The following is a 20,216-nucleotide window of genomic DNA, read 5'->3' on the forward strand; positions in this document are numbered from 1 at the left end:
GGGATGATCTCTGCTTGCGGGGGAGGGGGCCAATGGCACACCCTTCACCCTCCAGGCCCTTCTTGCCCTCCAAGCTTGACTGATGAAAAGAAGCCCAAGATCATGTGGCTTGTTAGAGAATTTCCCCAGCCAGCTATTTTTACTTGAGGCCCTGTGGCAATTTCCATAATGATTTCTACGAGGCCCGAATGGCTACCCGGGTTTCCTAGGAGAAATACCTCCTTTTTGCTTGTTTACATCTTCTCTCTCCCTTTCCCTAATAGTTTCTCTGCCCCTTTCCCCACCCCCACTGTCCTCCCCCTTTCACTGCTCTCTCTTTTCCAAAGAAGAAAATTCTTTCTGGAGCACAATCTGGGTTATCTGCTCCAACTGCCTGGGGCTTTCTTCTATAAACAGGATGCTGATCTAGGGAGCCTTTAATCTGCTCTGGGCCGGGAAGGCTTATCAGCTAGACCTCAATGTGTTTTACCCAGAAACATCAAAGGCGGTCCCTGACCTGCCTGCACCCTAACTCAGGTATTCTCGGGTGGATTAACAACCCTGGTCCTATAAATAATGTGGCCAGGCCACTGACGGACGGGCTGGAGAGAGGAGAGCCGGCCTCTGGGAGGCGAGAGGCCCCTTAGACCAGGCCCAGACGGGCCTGCCTGGAACAGCCACCGGCGAGGCTCCTAGAGGAAGCCCATGAATGGGGGGCATCTGGAAACCATTAGAATGAAGTGGGGCCTGAAGGCCCGTGTCATTAACAGGGTGGCGAGCCATTTTAGCCAGGATATTGTCAGAGTTGACTCATTAAAGCCCCAGTTACTCCATCACATTCCATGGACTTTTATTTGGGGATTTTGTTTTTGAGAAAATTAAATTAATGCTGGTCCCCGAAGTCAGGCTGGCTTGTCTTTGGGCAGCAAAAGGAAGAGCTAGGGGACCCAGGAGTCCTACAACAGAAACATCCAAAAGTGTCCTTAAAAAAAAGTCTGCTAAGCTTTGAAGGCCTGGAGTCACAAAACCCATTCTCTTAAAAAAAAAAAAAAAAAAAAAAATTGGCTAGAAATGGGTCCTAGAGTCTTTCTTCAGGTAGTTAGGAGAGAGCCAGATTCTGTCTTTCTTCAGGTAGTTAGGAGCGAACCGGGTATTTTTTCCCAGATTCTTTCTTGGGATAGTAGGAGAGAGCCGGATATTTCTTCCCAGAAAGGCATTTCCCAAAGTGACAAAGATATGGGGGAGCTAGCTTTGTTTGCTGTGTGGAAGTGCTCACCCGCCTGCGTGGATAATCTTCCCCCATGGAAGGGGCCCACGTGTTGAAAAGGCTCACGTGGTGAATGGGGAAGGACATCTTGGAGGATGGCTTCCCCCCATTCCTCCTCTCTTCTTGGGTGGGCGTTGGGAGTCTGGGCTAGGGGAGAGGGGCGCACACCGTTAGCTTCAGTTTTCTAGCTGCTTTCTGCTTGTAACTCAGAGGGACATTGTGTGGGGCTGTGGGGGCCTCCAGAACGTATCTGTTCCAGGATTACCAGGATCCTAAAATGGGAAACCAGGCCATTGTGGTATAAACAGTGGAAGGCCCGTAGAATTACTTGTGGTTTAAAGAGGAAAAGGCCCAGGCCATTGGTCAATGAAAGAATACTAATGAGGACTTTTCCGGTGCCAAGTCCTGGGCTGAACACTGAGGTTACAAACCTAAACACCCGCCGGCCCCTGCCTTCAGGGAGCTTCTATTCTGACATTCCATCAAAAAGCAGTTCAGCAGCAAGGGAGGTGAAAAGATCCCAGATTCCCTGGGGCAGACTGGCCGTCCTGCTGCTTCATGGCACCGACTGAACCTTCTCTTTCTGCAGCGCTGTTAGGGCCAGGGGTGCCCGGGGGCAGTCGGACTTTGGCAGCCCCCTTGCTACCGGCATCCCTCCAGTGGCAGAGCCCGTGGCCCCAGCACTTCTCCTTGGAGACAATCCCTTCTTACAAGGGCACGAGGCATAGGGCACCCTGGCCATTGCTTTGGTGTTGGCGTGGTGGGGGACTGGCACTGCTCTGTTTTGCTGAACACACGTATGTCTTTGCTCTACAGGCGCCTGAACACGTTAAATAAGTGTGCAGTAATGAAGCTGGAGATCTGCCCCCACAGGAAGCGGGTAAGGACATCGATGGCCATGGGCGGCATGTTCTGCCCCAGAAGCTTGTCGCTGCCCAGGGTGGCCCAGCGGGCTGGTACCTGGGGTTCCTGGTTCCCTGCTCTCCCAGGCTGCACCAGAGGGTCCAGCCCTGTCCTGAGGGACTGCTAAGCTACCACTTACTGACTGGCGGAGACCCTCCCTGGAGCCTCCGTTTCTTCATTTATAAAACAGTTAGACGGCTCAGCCCTAAATCTGTGAGGCTCAGGATAGACCCTGGATTGTCTTCTCAAGTTTGGCGAGGAAGACAGTTTATGAGGTGGAGGGCAGAGCGGGGCAGCCCTTACTGGTATCATTCCTACCTGTGTGAACACAAACCCCCTTCCCAGTAGGACACGCTCCCCTGGGGAGCAGGTCTTCCGGGAATGACCCTGGATCTCCCGGCTTGCCCTGAGCCACCTCCTTCCGAGAATGTGTGAGGTCGGGGCCCTGTAGAAAAGGTGACCAGGAGGCTCCCAAAGACTCCCGTGCTGCAGAAGGGAAGGCAGGGCCTCTGGGTTTCAGAGGGTAAATTTAGGAGGGCCGGCCCAGGCTCTGCTCACATACTGCCTCCGCTCAGCCAGGATGCGGACATTGGGACAGCCAGGCTCCAGGGGAGCTGCCCCGAGGCCGGGGCTTCCCGGCCGGAACGGTGGACTTTATGATGTGCCCATTCACTAGGCCTGGAGAGGAAAAAGCCCCCACCGGCAGAGCCCAGAAACCTCAAACCTCAGAATTGTAATAGGGCATAAGCTTTTAACATGTGGCTGGAGGGCAGAGTCTAGAAGATGTTTCCCCCCAATTATACACCGTGTCTGTCTCTGATCCCTCTGTATCTTTGTCTCATTTCTGTCTGTCTTTCTGTTTTCATCTCTATCTGTGTCTCTCTGTCTAATTCTCTGTCCTTGCCGTTTCTCTTAGTCTGTCTCTCTCACACACAGGCTAATTCTCCCCCAACCTCTCCACAGAGGCCGAGCACAGAGAGGGTCTGGGGCAGCCCCCTCCTAGCCCTGGCTCCAGTTGGACATTGTCTCCAGCCAGGACTTCCCTTGCCCTCAGGGATCTCCACTGAGCAGCCGCTCTGGGCGGCCCCTAGCCCTCTCCAGCCCCTCAGTGGGACGGTTCTGTGGTACGGGACACCCACTTGGTCTCACCCATGCACACCTGCAAGGGGACAGGGAGTCGGACAAAGGCCCCTGGCCAGAGAGAGGGTCTCGTTGGTGGCCGTGGCCCGTGACCGACCCCTTTCTCTCTTTCCCCAGAGCGAGGACTCGGATGAGGATGAGCCGTGCGCCATCAGCGGCAAGTGGACTTTCCAAAGGGACAGCAAGCGATGGTCCAGGATGGACGAGTTTGACGTCTTCTCTCCGCTGCCCGGCCTGGCTGCCAGGGCACCGGGGAACCAGGTCCTCTCCAGTACCAGCCGAGAGAGCCTGCTGACCGACCTGAGCGAGGGCCAGGAGCTGGTCTCCGTCCGGAGCCTCAGCAGCGCCAGCAGCCTCCCGACTGAGCCTGGCACGCCCCGGGCGGACTCTGTGGCGAGTGTCTGCTCCTCGGGCCTCCGGGACGACGGCCCCCTGCCGTCCCCCACCGAGCTGCCCGGTACTGGCACGAAGGCCCACGGGCAGCCCGCCAAGGCCAAACCGAGGGGCCTGCTCAAGAGGATGGAGAGCCTGAAGCTGCGGCGCTCCCAGGCCGGCAGGCCCAAGGCCGGCCCCGCCAAGCTGGGCCTGGTCATCAGCGGCCCCGTCCTGCAGGAGGGCCAGGACAAGCTCAAGCACCTGCCCTGCGTGGAGATCTCCAGCCTGGGCGGCGTCCGCAAAAGGAGCATCTCCAACTCCACGCAGACCAGCAGCAGCAGCAGCAGCCAGTCGGACAGCGGCAGCGCCGTCAGCACGCCCAGCCCCGTGACGCGCACGCGCAGCCTCAGCACCTGCCACAAGCGGGGCGGCATGTACCTGGAGGGCTTCGACCCCTTCGACCAGGCCGCCTTCGACAGCGTGCTGGAGCAGAACCTGCGCAACCGCGAGAGCTGCCGGGACGACGTGTTCTACATTCCCGAGGACCACAAGCCGGGCACCTTCCCCAAGGCCCTCTCCAACGGCCGCTTCCCCGCCCCGGGGAAGGAAAGCTCGGCCGCCGGCTGGAGGGCCGGGAGCTTCCACGGCCGCGAAGCCGCCAAGGGGCTGCGGAGGCGCAACTCCTCGTGCTCCGTGAGCAGCCGCCTCAGCGTCTACGACAACGTGCCCGGCTCCGGCCTCTACTCCAGCTCCGGGGACCTCGCCGACCTCGAGCACGAAGACATCTTCCCCGAGCTCGACGACATCTTGTACCACGTGAAAGGGATGCAGAGGATCGTCAACCAGTGGTCAGAAAAGTTCTCCGACGAGGGGGACTCCGACTCGGCGCTGGACTCGGTGTCCCCCTGCCCTTCATCTCCAAAGCAGATCCATCTGGAGGGCGACAACGACCGCACCTCGCCCAGTGACCTGGACAGTGTGGGCAACTCTCTGAACGAGACCGAGGAGCCCGCCGACATCCAGGAAAGGAGGGACTCCGGCGTGGGCGCCTCCCTGACCCGCTCCAACAGGTGAGAAGGCCGCCTTGTCCAAGGGGGGGGGCTGGTCATCTCCCGACAGGTGTGGGTGGGAAAGGAGGGACTCCTGTATTCAGATCTTGTCTCAGACACTGAGGAGCTGGGTAACCCTGAACAAATTATTCAGTGCATCACTGCGGGGATGGATCCCATGGCCTTTTAGGGTTCCTTCCAACTCTAGATGTCAGACCCTTGGATCCTGCCATTTGGTCCCTAGGGAGGCTCCAGCCTCACTAGGATGGGGTTTTCTCCACTGAGCTTACCTGATGCTTAGTCCAAAGAAAAGCAGAAGGATGGACCAGGTGTGTTAATAATGCAAATTAGGCATCTAAGCAGCCTGCAAGCCGTGGATTCGAATCCTGCCTCTGATGGCTCTTGGCGAGAGGACATATATAAAACGCTTTGTAAATGCTTAATTGCTGCTGTGACTGACTCCTTATGGCCTCCTTGCTCCTCCAGGCCCAGACTGAGCTGGCAGAGCTCCCGGCGGCTCAGCGCGGGCTCGGCCGCGCCCCAGATCAGCTGCCAGTCCGTGGCTCAGATGAACCTGCTGCAGAAGTACTCGCTCCTCAAGCTGACGGCCTTGCTGGAGAGGTACACGCCGTCCAACAAGCATGGCTTTAGCTGGTGAGTGCGGGGCCCAGCGGCTCCCAGTAACTGACTGGGGGGAGGATGGGCGAGGGGGCAGCAGGGTGGCCGGCGCACGTGTATGCAGCACGGGCAGAAGGAAGGGACGAGGTAAGGGGAGATAGGGCAGCAGGGTGGCGGTTGTTGGCTCCTGGGGGAGAAGGGAAAGGTGGGCTTCAAGAGCACCCAATTTAGGTGTCGGTTTGTCGAGGAGAGGGACTTCCCTGTTCCCAGAGGCTAAGGCACCTGCCGGGTGCTAGAGCAGAGACCGGATCTCCAGGGAAGCAGCAGCCCCTTCCCCTTCTGGTTAATACAATGTGGAGAATAAGCTTGTTTCACATAACGTGAGCAGAGAGGCCGGCATCAGAGCCGGGGAGGGCCTCCAGCCACCTCCCACTTTGTGACAAGAAATCTGAGGACCGAAGGGGCTGTCCCTGGAGTGACCAGCGTGATCACCACGTGTGTAAAACAAGGCTTTGTGGTTCCACCCTCTTCCCCAGTCTGCAGAGAGAAAGGGCATCTCTGGCTGCCATGCAATTAGTGGATTCAGAGAAGCCTTGATGGTTTCCGAAGTCAAAGCATCGGACGGCCTTAGGCCATTGCTGTCAACATAAGACATTGGGCCCCTGCGGGCCTGACTCAATGGGGGCAACTTTCCTTGTTCTAAGGATGTGAGCCCTAAAGTGGGGGTGGGGACGAGAGGCCCCATGTAAACCCATAGGGTGCTGTAACAACAGCAGAAGGGGCCACTGATTCTGTGGCCCCCTGGCCAGAGGATGCCCTGCCTACCGGGGCTCTCCCGGGGCCACTTCAGGCACATCACCAAGCATGGAAGAAAGCGCCTCTGTTCCACGACTGCTTGGGGAGCCTTGTGGCACACAGGAGCCGTTTGTTCCAAATGACTGAAATAAATAAGTCCTGGGCAGCTCCCCGTGGGCCTAAGATTCCCACTGAAGACCATCCGCTGTGCCTCCCGGATTCCACCCTTGGCTCCAGGCGGCCTCTCTCCCCTTACAAAGCAGTTATTGTGTGCCTTGGATCAGTCACGCTGGAGGCCGCACTCCATGGAAACCCACCTCCGATGCCCCAGAGGTCTGGGACGGCCTAGGCTGGACATGAGGCGTAGGGGGACTTTCGTGGGGTTGATGTAGTGTACCCTGAAACTCAAGAGTGACATAGTGAATTCTGTCATTTAAAGGAGAAAACCCCTTCCCCCCCCCCATTTATAGTCCAATTTATGAGATCAGAAAGTGTTCATGTGGGTTGAGGTTGGGGGGTGAGGTATTCTTGATTCCTTCTTCCTAATCTTACCCTTTCTTTTCTTCTCACTCCCTCTCTCCACAGGATCATGGGTAGGGTTGATATATCTGATAATCGTAGATGGATCATTCCAATTTATTCAGAGTCCCCAGTTCAGAAGCTTACAGAGCCCAAAATAGATACCAAATACATGACGTGCTTTCTTTCTTTCCTTTTTTTTTCCCCTGAGGCTGGGGTTAAGTGACTTGCCCAGAGTCACACAGCTAGGAAGTGTTAAGTGTCTGAGGCCAGATTTGAACTTGGGTCCTCCTGAATTCAGGGATGATGTGCTTTCTTAATTTCTAGACATGAGTAAAAGAGACTCTTGGGTCAGTCAGCCAGGGATTTCCCCATTCTGTTGCAGATATAATTGGTTGTTTTAAAAATGTTAAATTTTTTTTTTTTTCAGTTAAAAGATTAATTTATTAAAAAATTCTTATTATCTCCTCTTTCCTTCTACCTTGGTTCCCACATGCATTTTAAAAGAATATTTAAAGATTAATAATTAAAGATAAATAAATTCTTTCAATGGTGCTTTATAGTCTTGCAAAGCAAATTCTCATCTTGGGAATATCCAGAAATATCTGAAGAGAAATACGACGTGTAAAGTGCTTTCCTGTTACTATTATTATTACTGTGATCATGATGATGATGGGAAAGTCAGATCTGATGTTGCTTAATTCATAAAATTAAGCTAGAAGGGATTTTAGATTTAGAACTCTAGTCCCTAGTCATTTTACAGAGGTGGAAACAGATCCACCTATAAGGAAGATCAAATGAAATCAAAGCCACACGGGTAATATTAATGAAAACTTAAGTCTACACACATCAGGATTTTCAAAGTACTTTCCTCACACCCCCCCTGTGCAACGTAGAAGGGTCATAGGAATTTTAACTCCATTGTAGAAGTGAGTAAGATTGGGATTTGAGAGGGAAGTGATCAGCACCGACGAAGCCGGGGCTTGTCCAGGCTCTGTGACTTTAGATGGAATGCTGGTTCTGTCTCCCCATCCCCTAATTTGGAAGAATCTTCTTGTGTTCCCAATCCAGGGCAGTGCCCAAGTTCATGAAAAGGCTTAAGGTCCCAGACTACAAGGACCGGAGTGTGTTTGGCGTCCCACTCTCTGTCAACGTGCAAAGGACGGGGCAGCCCCTTCCCCAGAGCATCCAGCAGGCCATGGGCTACCTGCACAGCCAGTGCTTGGATCAGGTCAGTTCCATTTTCACTGGGGGGAGGGAGGGAGGGAGACACGCAGGATGAGCGTTTCCTTATCGTGTCCTCAACTGCTTCCCTCCGTGGACCATGCTAACAGGTTGGGCTCTTCAGGAAGTCGGGCGTCAAGTCCAGGATCCAGGCCTTGCGCCAGATGAACGAGGGCTCCATGGCGCACGTGAGCTACGACGGGCAGTCTGCGTACGATGTGGCGGACATGCTGAAGCAGTACTTCCGAGACCTTCCAGAGCCGCTGATGACCAACAAGCTCTCGGAGACCTTCCTACAGATATACCAGTGTGAGTGGGGGCCTGACCCTGGTGGGGAGAGGGAGACAAGGAGCCTCGGAGGGCCCGCTCATGAACGACAAGCTCTTCCATAGGGCCGAGGCCGTTGAACAAAGGGTGCAAAGAAGAGGAAGACATGGGGCTTTAGCTCAGACCTTCCTGACCACTGCTCTTTACTGCCTCTTAATTCCTCCATAAGGCAGGAGATACCTGGCTGCCTGCTTATGTTCTGTGCATTTTGTACAATCCGTGTTTTTTCTTGTGCGACCTTACTGGGTAGGGTGGCCACCTGCTTGAGACTGATTGAGGTAAATGTTGCCTTTGCACAGATGTGCCCAAGGACCAGCGTCTCCAGGCCATCCAGGCGGCCATCATGCTTCTCCCAGATGAGAACAGGGAGGTCCTTCAGACCCTGCTCTATTTCCTGAGCGAGGTCACCGCTGCCGTGAAGGAAAACCAGATGACGCCCACCAACCTCGCCGTGTGCTTGGCGCCTTCCCTTTTCCACCTCAACACCCTTAAAAGGGAAAATTCTTCTCCAAGGTACATCCTCCCCTCAGCTCGTCCCTGTCTCCCCTTCCTCTCCTTGCTGCACACACACACACACACACACGCACGCACACACACACGCACGCACACTGCCGCATGCTTTATGTAATTCAAGCAGCTGAGATGTCTCCATTCTTGGGCAGTCTGTATGTCTTCTGGGGTTTCCCGCTCCCTTGTTTACCTCGATAGACTACACCAACAGAGTGGTGCTAGAAGGTCGTTCCAGAGCCCATCAGGAGAAAGGGATGCCAGGTTTGAGCCCTGTTGGCAGAGGACCAGTCTCACAAGTTGGCAGTCAGCAACTTTTTAATTGTAATGGGACAAATTTTTCTAGAAAAGACTTGGCAGGAAAGAGCCTCAGGGGCTATTGGATCCAAACTTTTCATTTTTTGGATGAGCAATCCCAGGCAGAGTGAGTGAGAAGCCTGGCCCAGCAACACCTAGCTAGGCTACTGAGGCAGAACTTGAACCCAAGACTTTTTGACTCTTCACTACCTGTTTTCATCCATGGCAATGTTCAAAGGTCATAGTCTTAGTTACAGAAAGTTGTAATCTTTGTGAATGGAAGGGAAGGACCCAGACCTCTGGGAGAATGTCAGTAATTCCTAGGTCTGCTTTTACTATCCTAAAACATAACAAAGGTGTTTGTATTGCCACCTCTCTGCTGTCATTCTGTGACCTACATTTGACTTTCTTTTTTTAAATTAAAGCTCTTTATTCTCAAAACATATGCATGGATAATTTTCAACATTCATCCTTGCAAAACCTTGTGTTCCAAATTTTTTCCCTCCCTTTCTTTCATCCCTTTCTCTTGATGGCAAGTAATCTAACATGTTAAACATGTGCAATTCTTTTTTTTTAAGCTGATAATTTTTTTTACTTAAAGCTTTGTATTTACAAAACAGGCATGGGTAATTTTTTGACATTGACCCTTGTAAAAACTTCTGCTCCAACTTTTTCCCTCCTTCCTTTCACCCCCCTCTCTTAAATGACAGGTAATCCAATATATGTTAAATATGTTAAAATGTATGTTAAATTCAATATATACATACATATTTATACAATTATCTTACTGCCCAAGATTGAATCAAGAAGGGAAAAAAAAAAACTTGAGAAAAAATAGATCTCTATATAGTTCCACAGTACATTTGACTTTCCCTGCCTAGCTGGCACTCTTGCTTGCTCTGCTGATCTCTCTCTGGCTGATATTTGCGTCTGAATCTTAGCATGTTCCTAAATCACAGAATTGAAAAGCGACCCCAAAGGAACGCTTCCAATTCATCCAGCCTAGATGAGGGACCTGGGGGACTTGGAGGTGCTCGCTACCTCCAGGAGCAGCCCATCCCTCCTCTGGGACTGCTCTCCTGGTGAGGAAGTTAGTTATTCCTAACATTCAGCCTGGGTTGATTGGCCTCTAGCAACTTCCCCCAATTGTTCCCCACTCTGCTTTCTGAGGCCAAACAAAGCATATCCAATCCCTCTTCCAAGTGACATCACTGCCTTTATTCCTGGAAGCCATGCCTCTTGATGCAATCCAAAAATCACATCAAGCATTTATTTCCTCTTCCTTTAACTCTCCCACACCCCCTGAATTGGAAAACAAAGGAAAAAGAGAGCTCTTGTATCCAGTGTGAATAGTCAAAGGAACCAAATCCCCGCTGCTTTGCTCATGTCCCAAAGTGGGGAGCGGGGCAGGCGTCCTCTCTGGTCCTCTGGAATAGATTCAGTCATTCATATTTCACTGCCAAATCACCCTGTTGACGCTTGAGTTTGCAGTCAATCTAAAATCCCTAGGACTTTTCAGACTGTTCTCTTTCCCTTGAGAAATTGATTGTTTGAACCCATTTGGAGGTTTTTAGCATTGATTCCTTTGGAAAGTTCCTCTTAGGAGATTTCAATTCATTGATCAGGGTGAGCAGTGATGGAGGGCTCCGAGGGTCCAACCCCCAGAGATGTTTTCAGGGGATCTAGGAGATCAAAATGTTTTTATAATAGTATGAAGATGTTTTCCTTTCTGACATAGCAAAAAGTAATAGTTATAACCCATATAAACCATTTTTTAAAATTTTATTTATAAATTTTTTGACAGTATATATGCATGAGTAATTTTTTTTTATAACATTATCCCTTGTATTCATTTTTCCACATTATCCCCTCCCTCCCTCTACTCCCTCCCCCCATGACAGGCAATCCCCTACATTTTACATGTGTTGCAGTATAACCTAGATACGATATATGTGTGTAAATCCAGTTTTCTTGTTGCACATTAAGTATTGGATTCCGAAGGTATAAGTAACCTGGGTAGACAGTAGTTCTAACAGTTTACATTCACTTCCCAGTGTTCCTTCTCTGGGTGTAGTTGATAAACCATTTTTTAATAGCTTTTTATTTACAAGATATATACATGGGTAATTTTTTAGCATTGACAATTGCAAAACCTTTTGTTCCAATTTTTCCCCTCTTTCCCCTTACCCCCTCCTCCAGATGGCAGGTTGACCAGTGCATTAAACCATTTCTGATATAACCCGTATAAACAGAAGGTCTAGGAAGGGAGTCTTCAATAATTTTTAAGAGAACAAAGGGGTCAGTGATTTGAGAACTATTACAAAGACATTTTTTCGACCTTAATTATCTTAAATGCTGTTGAGAGATATTCAGTCTAGACCAAAAAGATTCAAGTTCAAATCTAGCCTCAGACACTTACAGACTGGGTGATGCTGGACTAATCACTTCACCTCAGTTTTCCTTAGTTTCCTTAACTATACAATGAGAATAACAATAGCACCTACCTCCCAAGATTGCTCTGAGGATCAAATGAAATAACAAATGTAAAGTGCTCAACACATTGTAGGTGCTTAATAAACATTTGTTAACTTTTTTCTCCTCTGTGATTGGTATCATCTTCAGATGGACATATCATCCATGTCTTTATCCAAGTCATTGATAATTTTTTTTTCCTGAGGCTGGGGTTAAGTGACTTGCCCATGACACTTAACACTTCCTGGCTGTGTGACCCTGGGCAAGTCACTTAACCCCAGCCTCAAAAAAAGAAAAAAAAAGTGACTTGCCCAGGGTCACACAGCCAGGAAGTATTAAGTGTCTGAAGCCAAATTTGAACTTGGGGGCAGCTAGGTGGTGCAGTGGATAGAGCACCAGCCTTGAATTCAAGAGGACCCGAGTTCAAATCTGGTCTCAGACATTTAACATGTCCTAGCTGTGTGACCCTGGGCAAGTCACTTAACCCCAGCCTCAGAAAAAAACAAAACAAAACAAATTTGAACTCAGGTTCTCCTGACTTCAGGGCTGGTGATCTATCCTCTATGCTACTGAGCTGCCCCATTGATGAAAAATTAAACAGCCCTGGGCCAACCATAGAGCCCTAGGACATTCCACTGAAGACTCCTGCCATGTTTCTATTGAACCATTCAAATGTGGCTAACTGGGCAGTTCTGAATGCATTTAATTGCATTATTATCTAGGCCACACCTCCCTGGTCTTCTTCAAAAGAATAGTCTGAGATGTAGCAGCTACTTTGCTTAAATCTAAGGAATGAATCCAGGTATGTGGTATTCCACTCATCTCTCTTGTTTACTAACTCTGTCAAAAAAGAGAGAGAGATAAGGTTAGTCTGGCATCTTGATGCCGTTGGGCTGGCTCTTTGGAGTCGCTGCTTGCCTTTCTGAGTCTTCCCCTACCATCTCTTTTAAATACCCATTCTAGAGTTTTTCCAGGAGTTGAAGTGAAATTCACTTGCCTATTATTTTGAGAGGAGCAATATTCCAAGAAAAGGAAGAAAAAAGATCTTTGTTGCTTCTCCTAGTTTACATAAACTTTTAGATGTCACTAAGACTTGTCACTTATTCTGTTTGTGGATGCAAGAATTAAGTTTATCTGGGCCAGGGAGCTTGAATTCATTAAGGGAAGCCAAAGTTCCCTCTGGCTTTATGCAGAAAGAAAGAAAGAGAGAAGAGAGAGAAGAGAGAGAAGAGAGAGAAGAGAGAGAAGGGAGAGAGAGAGAGAGAGAGAGAGAGAGAGAGAGAGAGAGAGAGAGAGAGAGAGAGAGAGAGAGAGAGAGAGAGAGAGAGAGAGAGAGAAAAGAAAGAAATGAAATAAAGAGAAAGAAAGAAAAGAAAAGAAAAGAAGAGAAGAGAAAAGTGACAAAAATCTCCAAACCTTTGACTCCAACTCCTGGGCCAAAAATCAAAAAAATTGTTCCTTTACAACAAAATGCTCATAGCACTGCTTTTTGTAGCCAAATTAATGACCATCCATTTGGTGCATGATTGTTGGAAGGTTTGTTACCTAATTATTAGATTTATCACCAGAATTATTAGATTATTATCTAAGAAACAGTGAATTCAGAGAGAGGAAGGAAATTTTATATGAAGGAATCCTGTGCATAGCAGTCAGAAACAGGAAAACTAAGTACCTAAACCACTTACTTCTGAGGACCAAGTCTGGCCCCTGCTATAGAAGGGAGGCAGTGGATCCGTAATCTAAATTTGAATAGGGAACTTCCTGGGGAGGACACTCCCTCTACTAAAGCAGATTAGCATCTTTTCTGCAAATTCTTGTCTTGCTGAGTTGCCTAAGGACTCTGAGAGGTTCAGGGTCACTTAGCCAGTACTTTCAGATGCAGGCCTAAAAGCCAGGTCTTCCCTGTAGTTTCTTTCTACACTGTAAAGGTGGGGGATTCTGGGTATGTAATATCAAACATATTCATTCCCAGATAAGTTAGTAGGTTGGTGAGTTTTGCTTGACTTGCTGTTTTTCCCCTTTTTTCTTTGTGACAAATAATGGTTCCCTAAGGCAGGGATGTGGGAATTAGATATGAAGGTGATAAGATATGAAGCACAAGAGATACATAACAATAAGTAATTCTTTTTTAAAAAAGGAAAGTTCTGGGGCAGTGGACGGAGCCCTAGCCCTAAAGTCAGGAGGACCTGAATTCAAATGTGGTCTCAGACATTTAACATTTTCTGACTGTATGACCCTGGACAAATCACTTAACCCCAATTCAGCAAAAAAATAAACAAAGAAATAAATAAGGGAAGTTCTTCTGGGGAAGGAGGTGCAGGAGACCTGGCTCTACTTTGACTAGGATAGGAACTAGTTGGGTCTTTAAGCAGGTTACTTTCCCCCCGCTGGGCTGTCTTGGATTCTTCTATAAAATCAGATAGTGGGCCTGGAACACACCTAAATTTTAGGCATTGTGGGCTTTGGGGGAGGCGAGGCTTGGAGTCTTTGTCTATGAAATTAAATAGTGGGCCTGGAATACTATTCCTGGAAAATGCAATCCCAACTTGAGGCGCTTTGGGCTTTGGGAGAGGGGAGGCTTCTGAGTTGGTGGGGATTCCGGACAAAGCCCATTTCTTTTGGGTTCCAGGAAGGTCCTGGGTGGGATGGGGAGGGGGCTCTAAGAGGCCCCGGAAGCGATAAGATAAGGGCTGTAGCCGCCCACGCTGTGGGGCTCACCTGGAAGGCAGCCAGGCCCCGGACCAGCTGCCTTTGGAAAGGGCACTGTTTGTTTACAGCGGAAGGAAGCAAGGCTGGGAGGGTGGGGGGACCCCCTCTCCCTTCCTCCCCTATTATCGAAGGCCAAAGTAACCCGAACCCTATAGGGCAGACCAAGGGATGGCCCACAGACCACTTCCTCACTTGCCATGGCTTCATTCTATTTTGCAAAAAGCCCTTGGGGATGAAATTGGCTCCCTAGTCGCTTGTCTTTGCACAGGAAAACACCTCCACAATTCAGGTCTCTCTGGCTCGCCTGCCTCACTGGGGGAGGGGAGGGCACCATATTGCCCAGAGTTCTGATCCAGCTTTGTGACCCAAACCAAGTCACTTCCCTCTCCTCTGCCTGCCTCGGTTTCCCCAACTGTAAAATAGAAACACTAATGGCCTCTACTTGCCTAGGTTGTTGTGATGATAACACTCTGCAAACCTTCAAGTTTCTATAAATGCTTTCTGGGGCCTTCCACTTGCTCCTCAGCGGTCTCTCTCCACACCTGCAACCTTGCCCAGGCCTCTGTGCCATGGGGCACCCCCTCCCCTGGCCACCCCGAAGGGTTCTCACCTCCTCTCCTTCCTTTGGCCCAGGGTGATGCAGAGAAAGCAGAGTCTGGGCAAACCAGACCAGAAGGACCTCAATGAAAATCTGGCAGCGACGCAAGGCCTGGCGCACATGATCGCAGAATGCCACAAGCTCTTCCAGGTGGGCTGGGTGCCCCGGGCATGGGAGGCTCGGGCAGCTACATTAGAAGGGAAGCCCTTCTGCGGGCACAGAGTCCACCAAGGGGTCAGCGCCTCACAAGAGTCCTATGCCCATTTTACAGATAAGGAAGCTGAGGCTGAGGGAATTGAGATGAATGACAGGGATCTGGGTTTGGGCAGCTGGTACAGATGTGAGAAGCCAAGGAAAGGTTAGGGAGTCGAGGTGCTGAGGTGCTAAATCCGGATGGCGTCTCCTTCCTCCTAGGTCCCCGAGGAAATGAGCAGGTGTCGGAACTCCTACTCAGAGCAGGAGCTGCGGCCCCTCAGCCTGGAGGCCTTGGGCCACCTGAGTGGCCAGTCCGCCGACTATCGCCACTTCCTCCAAGACTGCATGGACAGCCTGTTTAAGGAGGTCAAGGACAAGTTCAAAGGCTGGGTCAGCCATCCTACCTCGGAGCAGGCTGAGCTGGCTTATAAGAAGGTAATTGGTGGTGGATCATTGCCGGGCGTGGAGGGAGGGACATCCAAAGTCCCTGTCATCAAAGGCTAGGGCTCACACCTTTAAATGTAGCAAAACGGAACGAGCCCCATTTCACAGATAGGTAAATTTAGGCTTGGATGGAGTCAGCTCGTCTCTCCATGGATTCCATATCACCAGTGGGGAGGCTTTATCCTGTAAGTCAGAGGATGCAAGTTCAAACTCTAGCATTTCATCTTCCTGGACCTCAATTTTCCTCATCTGTGAAGTGGGGTGAATGGAAGGGCAGAGCTGAATGACATGGCCTCTAAGGTCCCTTCTTTCTCTCAGTCCTGTAGATTTAAGTGTTCTGGGAAAGGGGGGGAGCTTTGCCCCTCATTTTAAGTTTGCCCAGGACATTAAGCATGTAGTGTCTTCTCTGGCCCATGTTTGACATCACCTTGTGCTGAGAGCAGATTGGCCATCCTAAACCTTTGAGCAACCTTGTGAGTATAGACAGAGCTACATCATCCCTCAGTCATGAACAATTTCTTAAAAATCCATATAACAAATATGCATAGTTCAGAAACAGACTCCCCCAAAGTGTTTGAGTTCCTCATTGTAAGTCTGTCCCTTTCCTGGCAGGAGGTGGATGGAATGATTCATCCCTAACCTTATAATAACCACATCATTACAGACATGAATTCTAAAATCTTTCCAGGTTGTTTTTCTTTATAATGTTAGGCAATCAGTAAACGTATATTAAGCACCTACTATGTGCCAGACATTGGAATAAGTGCTAGGAATACAAGTAACAGGCAGGAGGACAGTCCTTGACCTTGAACAGCTCACCTTCTAGTGGAGGAAGCAGCACAAAAAAACAAATACAAACAAGCTGGAAATAATCCCTAGAGGAAGGCTAGTCTAGAATTAAGGGGAATACATCATTCTCCTGGCTCTGCATCCTTCGCACTTCATCAATTTATAAGTCTACCCAGTTTCCTCTACACCCGTTTTGTTATGTTATGGTACATAATATTCTATTACGTTCATATACCACTGTTTATTTAGCCATTCCCCAATAGGACACTTCTTAATTATTGGTTGGGGAACTCTGGAAAGAGCTGCTATAAATATTTTTGTTTCTAAGGGTCCTTTCCATCTTTCTTTGATCTTTTTAGAATATGGACCTAGTTGCAGTGTAAGCAGATTCAAAGGGTATACACACTTTAGTCATGTAGAGGACCAAGTCAGAAATGGCTTCTCAGATTGGAGGGATTCACAGCTCTACCCACAATGCATTAATGTAGTCATTTCCCCCCTCCCCCAACAGTCCTTCCAATAATTGGCCAAAAAAATTGGCCAAAGAGAAATGACCAACCATTGAGATGGGTATAAGGATGAATCTCGAGAATTTCTTTCATTTGTAATTAGAGCATTTTCGGTAAGATTGTTGCCAGCTTAGAATCTTTTCTTTCTTTTTTTTTTTGTTGGTGTTATAGAATTGGACCAGTTTGTTTGACAACTCAATCATTTTCTCTCAGTGCATGTATTTCTAGCTCTAGTTCTAAATATTGATGTGTTATACAAATAGTCAGTAAGCCTACACTTAACACTACCCACTCTGCTACTTTGGATTTCACTCTTGTGGAGAAGGCTTATATTGACATAACAAGAAGTTTTTCTCCTACACTGTTTGTAGCTGCTTTTTTTTTGTTTGTTTGTTTTAATATCACTTTAGCTACTAATTTAATGGCTCATACTTACAATAACATTATTCTTCAGACTAGAAGTTAGAGGACCTTAAATTCATCTGATTTGCTATTTAAATTTTTTTTTCATTGAAGCTTTTTATTTTCAAAACATGCAAGAATAATTTTTCCACATTAATCCTTGCAAAACCTTGCGTTTCAATCCCCTCTCCCTCCCCCCCCCATGGCAAATAATCCAATATGTTAAACCTGGTAAAAACATATATATGCCTATATTGGATTTGCATATTTATAGAGTTGCTGCACAAGAAGAATAGGATCAAAAAGGAAAAAAATGAGAAAGAAAATAAAATGCAAGCAAACAACACCAAAAGAAGTGAAACTCTAACTTGGATTTCTTAATTTGAAAACTACATATTTAAATCCTGATCATTTGTCCATTGTACTTTTTATTTCCCCCTCACTCTCTGATAAATTTGAATCAATTCTTTATCTCTTGGATATGAGACCTTCATCAAAGAAACCTATTATAATGGTTACCCCACACACACCTATTTCCTTTCTAATTTGAGCTGCATTGTGTTTTGAACAAACAAATCTTTTAAATTTTATATATTCACAATTGTCTCTTATTTGATTTTGGACTCTGCCCTGCCTTCTTCGCTTCCTTCCTCATTTGGGATGTCACCTTTTTTGTTTAAATCATGGCTCATTTGGAGTTTATCTTGCTATCTAGGGTGAGAAGCTGCAAGTCAATAAATCATTTCTGCCCCACTGCTTTCCCATTCTCTGAAGTTTGGGTCAAATTGGGAGTCCTTCCCCCATTAACGGGAGTCTTTTGAGTTTAGCAAACACGCCTGGGCTTTTTTGTTTGTTTGTTTCTGTCAGTAGTGTGCCTGATGTGTTTTGCTAATCACCCTCTCTATTCTTTAACGGAGACCCTGTTGCTTTGATGGTTTTTGCTTTGTTGGAGAGTTTGAGATCTGCCTTTGTTTTAAACTCTACAAAGGAGAGCCCCAAGCCTGCTCCTGCCTCTGTCCCTGGGACTTTATTTCTGTGGCTCCTCCTCCCTCATTCACACTTTCTGCTCCTGCTCTAATGCAGCCCTTGGAGATTCCTTCTCTCCAAGTGTATCATCTTCTTCCAGTTCTCTCCTCATGGCTGTGCCCGCTGGCCCCCACTGATTCTTCGTCCTGCCCCTCTCTTCCAGCAGCCCATCCTCGCTCTCCTGCCAAAGTGATTTTTATCAACTGTCCTAGACTCAGCATCTCCAAGGAGCTTCCAGGGCTCCCCTTAACCTGCAGGCTCAAATCAGAAATCCCATTTGGCATTGGAAGCCTTTCAGAAATAACCTGGCCTCTTCCCAGGATACTACCACCTCCACCCAGACACACACACACACACACACTCTCTCTCTCACTCTCTCTCTCTCTCTCTCTCTGGCTCTCTCTCTCTCTGTCTGTATCTCTATCTGTTTGTGTGTCTCTCTTGTCTCTTTTTCTCTATATGTCTGTCCTGTCTCTGTTTCTGTGTTTTCTCTCTCTCTGTAGTGTGTGTGTGTTTGGCTGTCTGTCTGTCTGTCCCCAGTCTGCTGGCTTCTCTCTTCTGCCTTCGTCCTGCCTAGATCTCTTTGCCCCCTGGGGCTCTTATTTCCCCTCACTTTCCTTCCCAGCTATTCTTAGATCCTACCCTTGGTGGGAAGTCCCTCCAGCTAGCTACTTGTTTAACTACTTGTTTATTATGTATACATTTTGTATCATTTTATTAATACTGTAGCTTTCCCCTATGGGAATGGGAGCTCTTTTAGAATACAGTGTCTCTGCTCCTGTGTCATAATTCCTTTCACAAAATAAATGTTTTTTATGTGCTTTTTGATTACTGATTTGAGGACTTCAGTATCACAGAATTAGTTTCCCAGTCTCACTCTCCACACTCAACTCCCGTCCTCATTTCCTGTCTTCCAGGCCGATCAGTCCCTCCTGTGGTCTAACCTCCTCTGGACATCCACCGTGTACAGAGATGACCACACCTGTGATCTTGCCATCTCTCCAAGGGTTTCACTCCCATGATTAAGAATTCCCCACTTCCTTTATCTCCAACCATAATTTCCTGCTGCTCCAGTCCATCTTATTCCACCTCATCCTGTTCTTCATCCTCCATCATTTACTTTACTTTCCTTTGTGCCCAATCTTTACATTAGCCTTAATCAGTCTAATGCTCTCCTAGCATCTCTCTAAACTTTCCTACCTTTTCTGTCCTGTTCTTGCTCAGCTTGCTGCTGAACGTTCCTGGAAATGGTCACCAAAGGGGCAAGTACACAAACAAGTTTTAGAACTTCTGGTCCAGTGTAACTTCCCTCAAAAGCATCCCTAACAAGTGACGAGTCACTTTGAAGAAGCTGTTTTGTAGTAAATTTTTCTTTTTTGAGATGAAATTTATATTAAAGACAAAATGTGGCTCTTTGCATCATTCACCCATGGCTACTGATTCTTCCCTATGACCAAGTCAAATGCATCTGATCCCTCTTCCATGTGACATACCTTTGGCTCCTTGAAAAAAGCTAGGTTGAGTTTCTCTAGACTTATTTACCTCAAAGGCACAATCCCCTATCTCCTGCCATGGAGGTGTTCTGATTTATTAACACCATATCTGAAATGTGGTACCCAGAATCAAGCTGAACACCAGAACACTGGGAGCATGAGACCCAGAGGCAAATATTGGGCTTGCTCTTTTCTCCCTGTGTTAACCATGAGCAAGACAGAAAAATTTCCTCACCTGTAAAGTGAGAGGTTTGGATTTATTCCATTCTAAGATTCCTTTTAAGTACCATTATGTTAATATTGTTACTCAAAGATTACATTGATTTGAGAAGTTGGAAATCTCTTTTCTGTTGGATCATCAAGGTGTATTTCAGTCAGTGGGCATAACAGACATTGATCTAGCTCTTTAAAGGTTATAATGCACTTTGGAGATTTTTATTTAATTCCCACGATCATCCTTACAGGTAGAAACCATACTTAATCTCAGTTTATAGAAACTGAAATGAGAGAGGATATTAGATAGACTAGCTTAGGGTTGTACAACCAGATAGTGGCCAACGTGGGGTTCAAACTCAACTC

General features: G+C 48.0%; 1 protein-coding gene across 3 annotated transcripts in view; it reads left to right on the forward strand.

Moving 5' to 3' along the window:
* Positions 1-20,216, forward strand: part of DLC1 (DLC1 Rho GTPase activating protein) — a 226,374-nt gene that overhangs the window by 202,206 nt on the left and 3,952 nt on the right. For all 3 annotated transcript variants that reach the window (XM_074275670.1, XM_074275671.1, XM_074275672.1), the window contains 8 exons: positions 2,063-2,126; positions 3,407-4,734; positions 5,200-5,367; positions 7,717-7,876; positions 7,980-8,178; positions 8,496-8,709; positions 14,815-14,929; positions 15,194-15,409. In XM_074275670.1, the coding sequence (XP_074131771.1) occupies positions 2,063-2,126; positions 3,407-4,734; positions 5,200-5,367; positions 7,717-7,876; positions 7,980-8,178; positions 8,496-8,709; positions 14,815-14,929; positions 15,194-15,409 (2,464 nt within the window). The remainder of the gene's footprint in view (positions 1-2,062; positions 2,127-3,406; positions 4,735-5,199; positions 5,368-7,716; positions 7,877-7,979; positions 8,179-8,495; positions 8,710-14,814; positions 14,930-15,193; positions 15,410-20,216) is intronic.

The sequence above is a fragment of the Sminthopsis crassicaudata genome, chromosome 6, assembly GCF_048593235.1.
Source record: "Sminthopsis crassicaudata isolate SCR6 chromosome 6, ASM4859323v1, whole genome shotgun sequence".
Taxonomy (NCBI): Eukaryota; Metazoa; Chordata; class Mammalia; order Dasyuromorphia; family Dasyuridae; genus Sminthopsis; species Sminthopsis crassicaudata.